This window comes from Bos mutus, chromosome 3 (genome assembly GCF_027580195.1).
Source record: "Bos mutus isolate GX-2022 chromosome 3, NWIPB_WYAK_1.1, whole genome shotgun sequence".
Lineage (NCBI taxonomy): Eukaryota > Metazoa > Chordata > Mammalia > Artiodactyla > Bovidae > Bos > Bos mutus.
This window is the reverse complement of record NC_091619.1, coordinates 108080379-108086378: the sequence shown is the minus strand read 5'-3', so window position 1 is coordinate 108086378 and position 6000 is coordinate 108080379. Positions and strand designations below refer to the sequence as shown.

Genomic DNA, 6000 nt, shown 5'->3' with positions numbered 1-6000 from the left:
CTCACCAAGCAGTCCCTCCAGCTCGGCACTGTCCTGGGGGCTGGGGCCAAGCCCTACTACTTTGGAAATCCAAGCGGAAGACCAGGGCCCCTGAAGGCCCACCTCGGTGTCGGGACCCTGTGTGTCCCCAGCTGGTCCACGGAGTGGAGACAGGGGCAGGAGCGTGTGGGGGTTGTGTGTGTGTACGTATCAATCCCGTGTTCACAAAAGGCTGAAGAAACAACAGACAACTCCCGTCCTGAAAGACAAAAGGAGCAGCTGGCCCGCAGGGGCCAGGCCGCCACTGAGGGAGAAGCCTGGCACTGCCGGCCACGTGCAGATGCCACGCCCTGACTGGCCCGGTGGGGGCGTCACAGGGACGCACGGGGCTGGGCCCCGAGCGCGGGCCAGCCCCGAGCACAGAGCGGCACACCCAGCAGGCAGGCACGCAACTGAACAGCAGGTTTAATCATCTCACGACAGACGGTAGGGCAGTAGTATAAACCAGAAGTTTCCTTTTAAAAAGCCATGTCCCCAAAGCTCCCACTCCTCAATACCCAGACGTCACAGCGGAGGGACCGGTTCCTCACGGCTGAGGAACAGGGCCAGAGGGATTCAGAGTCTGTTCCACCAAGCTCAAAGTCTTTCCAGGTCAAGGTTGCCTTGTGAGTAGCCAAGAGCCCTAGGAGGTGCTGATGCACACGCACTCTAACACATACACACCCCCACACATGCAGGGACAGAGAGAAGACACTCGGACAGACAGGCACGGAGGAGGCCGTGCTGGGGCAGCCACACACGTGTGCTCTCAGACCACACAGTCCAGTCTGTCTGTGGCTGTCTCCTCGGCACAGGGAGCACGGAGGAAGCAGTCAGGGTGGCCAGGAGGAAGGAGGGTGGCAGCCTGGGCCCCTCTCCTTTCCGGAAGCAGCCACCCCTCCCCTACTTGGCAGACTGTTTCTGCACTACCAGCTCACCGTCGGGGGTGAGGAGGGGCGCCACGTCCTCTGGGCCGAGAGAGAGGGCACGCTCCACCCCAAAGCAGAGAACAAGGAACATGCCCACAGGCAGGCTTCTGCGGCCAGGAGCTGGCGGTGCTTGTTTTTGTTCCCAGGGGTAGGGGACGCAGTCAGGCCTCGCTGTGCAGGTGCCCCGGCGGCAGCAGTCCTGCCAACAAGGAGCTGGAGAGGAAGCCAGGAGCTGGCAGTGTCCACCCTTGGAACAGGAGAGGGGTGCAAAAAAAAGGAGGCCCTGAGGTGAGGACATTTTGAGGGACCTACCAGACGGGTTTAAAGAGGAAACCTCTTCGTTCACAGCTTCATTCAGGGGTTCCTGGAGAATGTCTCTGGATTCAAGTACCAGCGGCTCTGGTTGTGGGTTTGGAGATGGAGTGGCCAGCAGAGGCTGGGAGAACAGCTGCCCTCCGATGCGGGAGGTAGGAGAAGCAGCCTGGCGATGCTCTGGACCCTGGCACTGCCAATCCCCACCCTGAGGAGACAGACCAGGCGGCTACAAGATCTCCTCGCGGGGGCTCCGGGCCTTCAGTGGGGTCTGCCCGTTGGGCACAGAGCCGTTCTGACCGTGCAGGAGCTTGCCCTTCTCTCGGTCTGGCCACGTGAAGATGGCATCGTCACTGTCCAGCTCGGACTCCGAGTGCATCAGGCTGCTGCTCAGCGCTGGGCCTTTCTGTTTGACGCCTGCGAGGGAGTCAAGGATATGGGCGTCAGGAGCCGGGAGCTGCACCCTGCACCCCCCATCCCAGCCCGAAGAGGAGCAGAGCGACAGGGACGGTCACAGTCCTCTCCTGTGGGCAGGAGGCTACCCGAGTCCTCCCAGGCCTGGCTAGACGGAGCAGGGAAGCCTCAGGGAGTACTCTGCAGACCCACAGATCGGCGTCCACTGCAGATTCTCTGCCTCCAGCATCTATTAGCTTCGGTTAGTCCACCCAACGACATGCTCTTTTCTCTCTCCTAAATGTGGGGTGTTTCATCACGTCCCTTCACGCACAGGGCAGAGTTCTGTGGGAGGCAGGCAAACAAGGAACAGGCACTGATACTCTAGAGACTGAGCTTCTTCGCGGACCCTGGCTCAGCGTGGATGGACAGCACCTGCAAAGCTGCTGGCGCTGAGGACACCACCGTGCTCTGCGCAGACGTTTACTCTGGCTTCGCTGAGTGGCAACAAGCGGTGGGAGAGCAGGCGTGTGGCTTGGAGAGGCCTCTCCAAGCAGGGACTGGAGGAGGGACTATCCCAAGGCATCAGTTGGTCAGAGCACACAAATAAGGACCCGTAAGAAACACCTGAGGTCAGAAAAGATGCCTGAGCTTCTATAAGTCACTGCAGTTACGTTCTCTACTCGTCCTTAAGGCTGCAGAGGCCAGACCATACCACAAGGTCGGGTAATAACTTCAGGGCGGACCCCCACCCAGCAGCAAGACGGGTGCCCTCTGGCTGGTGCAAATACCACTCCAAGCAAATGCGGGCTGAGATGGCAGAACTAGGAGTACGAGTGGCCAGCATCGAGAATGCAGCTTGGCAGTGCTCTGGGCCTGGCACAGTCCACTCCCAGGACCTAACCTACCTCCTTTCTTAAAAAGGTGACCAGTCAGGTGAGCCATGTTTGAACCCTCACTCCCCAGCAACCACGCTCCCTCCCCCGGTCCCACCCCCAGTAAACACTGAGAGAGGCTCCTGAGACGACCGTCAGCCACTCTGCCCATTCCTGGCCAGACGGGCCGTAAGGCTGTGGATGATGAGGGCCTCGAGACTCTGACCACGCCCGGCACTCAGGAACCTCAAGCCCGCGGATCCTGCCTGTGTGCCGTCTGCCTGTGCAATGTGCTCTGGGGCGCAGGCAAGCTTACGCAGCTTGTCCACCTCAGGGCACAGTTCTGACACATGACTGCAGACAGTCACACCTTCCACTGACTCTCAGGACGGCAGAGAAGCAGGGTCGGAGAACAATGCAGCTTTGCAGGCTTTTCCAGTGTGGTGGGGACAGTGCTGACCTAAGAACCAAGACCAGGGAGGGTGAAGGGTCTCACAACTTCTGCTTTGCCCTATAGATGAAGTATCCCTTTGGGGGCTTTCTGCCCCCCAGCACCCAAGCACTCGAAGCTTCTCTTCTTCCTCAAAGCCCTTCTGGGCCATAGGTATGGAGGACAGGAGCCTGAGGTGGAGATGGGTTTCTGGCTCCGCAGTACACAGCACTCACCGCGGGGCCTCTCACGACCAGTGAGCTCTGCTCTGCTCTGCTTGGGGAACTGAGTGGAATTCATCCACTAAGCAATACTAGGGAGGACACTGCTACTATCAACAGGCGCTGACCACTCCCATCTCTGACTCAGCAATTCCATTCCTAGGTCTACACCTGCAGAAATCCATACATCCGTCCACCAAAGGACACAGACCAGAAGGTTTACAGCAGCAGCCCCCAGGGCAGCCAAAGTGCCCAACAGCATGCCCGACAAATGTGTTCCTACAAAGGGAATTATACAGCAATGGGAATGAGCACGCTGTGGCTCTGCCTAAGGACACGCGTGAGTGTCCTAAACACAACGCTGAGTGAAAGGAGGCGCACACTAAGACTGTTCATATCAGCTACTCCCAGACGCCAGTCAACTGTGGGGGCAGGGGCTGCAGAGAAGCATCGACCAGACGCCAACTGCGGGGGCAGGGGCCGCAGAGAAGCACACAGGGGGCTGGGGCTCCTGGGGGGCTGATCACACGGGCACATTCACTTAAGAAACACATTTTCTGTACACATCAGACTGAATCACTGGAAACTGCTGTCTTCTAGGTCAAAAGTCAAATTATCGGTAATTTTATACGGTTTGACCAAAAGCAATAGAAAGTTGTGAAAAGACTCAACAGGAGAACAAAACCAAATCACACCCCACCCCACAGGTGCTGACTGCAAAGCACGCCCCACAGCTGGGCTCTGAGCCCGGGCCCAGGCACAGGCGGGGGCCCCTCCCGTCCCGTCACTCCTCCTCCGGCCTCACCACGCCCCCGGCACGGTGTCCACTTCAGCTCACTTCCACACACGTCAGGCTCCACAGACTGACTCTTCCTCAAGCTCAACTTCCATTCCAGACCGCACCCCTTTAGGTCCTGAAGCCACTCTCCGCATCCCACTGGCGGCTCTGTTCTGGCCTGCAACCACTCCCCAGCCGCAGAGCCCAGATCAAGAGCCAGGCCTGCTGGCCTGGTCGCATCCACCAGACCCAAGGGCCTCTCACCTCCCCGGCTAGACACCGCCCCCAGGAGAAGGGCCTGCGACCCTCGTCTGTCCTTGCCTCCGGGTTACCCGGGAGCGGCTGGCCACCTGCGTCCCCCCACCTCTCCCCGCAAGTCTGCCTTTCCAAACTGCCTCTTCCTCCCAGCTGTCCTCCCATCCTGCTTAGGAGAGGGATCTCAAGTCCTCTATGCCCGCCGTCCCCCTCAGAAACCTCACCTCCATCTTCTGCATCTCTGCCCGCAAACCTGCTCCCAAAACCCATCCACACAGTCCTGAATCTCCGCTCACTTTTACCCAGCTTCTGGAAGGACTTTTAACTCTTCAGGGCCTCCGTTTCCTCACCACCTACCTACTTCCTAAACAGACTGCGCTTTCACTTCAACCATCTGTCCGCTCGCCATCTACTCCAGCTCTTCAGGTGCCCAGAAACCTCTCCAGCACTGTCACTGCCATCACCGTCGCCAATTCTCATCTGACCGCGCTCTGGGGACGCCGCTCCTCCTCCTCCTCAGCTCCTCAGCCTGGCGCTTTCCTATGGACCCTTACCCCTCTCCTCACGGCTCCTGATGGCTCTCTGGGGATGCCGCTCCTCCTCCTCCTCAGCTCCTCAGCCTGGCGCTTTCCTATGGACCCTCATCCCTCTCCCCACGGCTCCTGACTGCTCTCTGGGGACGCCTCTCCTTCTCCTCAGCTCCTCGCCTGGTGCTCTTCTATGGACCCTCACCCCTCTCCCCACTGAGGGATGTGGCCCTCCCTAGCAGTGCCGGCCGTCTCCAGTATATAGCAGATTCCTACCCAGTCCTGTGCTGCTGCACTCCATCTCCCTCTTCTCTTACTGAAACTGCACCAAGTGTCCTAATTCTGGCCTCAGTGCTATCAAGTCTGTCTCTCGGGTTGGCAGTCGGCCTGGACCTTTCCTGTCCCTCCGGGACACTGACACCACGCTGTTCAAGCCATCATCATCCCCTCCTCACAAAAACCTCCTTGCTGGCTCCCACCTATAATCTCCTCAGTGAATGAAATGGCACAAAATTAATTTTCCTAAGCCAGCACTTTCGTCACCACCAGAAAAAATGCCTAAATCCTTAAGCTGACATTCAAAAATTCCCATAAACTCATCCCCACCCATCTTCTAGCCTCATTTTCTCAACCCCATTCACAACTGTTCTAAACCAAACAACCTTCCCCTGCATTTCTTCTCCAGTCTTTCTCGTTCACAGATGCTCAAAGAAGATGCTTGGGGACCATCCTTTGTGTCTCCTTTTCTCTCACACCCCTCTGAAAACATATCATGAACCTCAGCAAGTCTTCCCCTTAAGTGTATCTGGCCTTTGCTCTCTGTCTCATAATCTCTCCACCATGAGGGTGTTCTATCCAGTTTCCTCTCCAATTCCTTCACATGGCAGCCAGTTGTCTTTTTATAACGTAGATAAATCTAACTGCGCCATTCACACCTCCGTAACTCTCCCGACTGCTCCTAGAAGGAGCCCACAGCAGCGTCCCTGCTTACCTGTCCAGCCCTGTGCCACTCACCCCACACTCACCGTATCTTCCGCAAATGCCCCCTGCTCCCTCTGGCAGCTGGGCCTTCAATCAACCAGCTTGGCCTGCAATCCTATTTCTCAGAGCCTCTATGTGCCTCACTCTCCTTCTCGTTGACACTGAGGTCTCAACTTTAATGTTATTCTTTATAAATACCTTCCACTATCACATCTGTATATTTGTGAACTTGTTTGTTCAATGCCTGCGTGATATAAGCTACACAAAAGCATCATCTATTG

The 6000-nt window shown here is 57.4% G+C and overlaps 1 protein-coding gene across 3 annotated transcripts in view; it reads right to left on the bottom strand.

Moving 5' to 3' along the window:
- Nucleotides 1–426: 426 nt before the first annotated feature.
- The window catches only part of KIAA0319L (KIAA0319 like), a 97230-nt gene continuing 91656 nt past the window's right edge, over nucleotides 427–6000 (bottom strand). For all 3 annotated transcript variants that reach the window (XM_070368454.1, XM_005892638.3, XM_070368453.1), the window contains one exon: nucleotides 427–1676. In XM_070368454.1, coding sequence (XP_070224555.1) covers nucleotides 1489–1676 — 188 coding nt within the window. In that variant the 3' untranslated portion in view covers nucleotides 427–1488. The remainder of the gene's footprint in view (nucleotides 1677–6000) is intronic.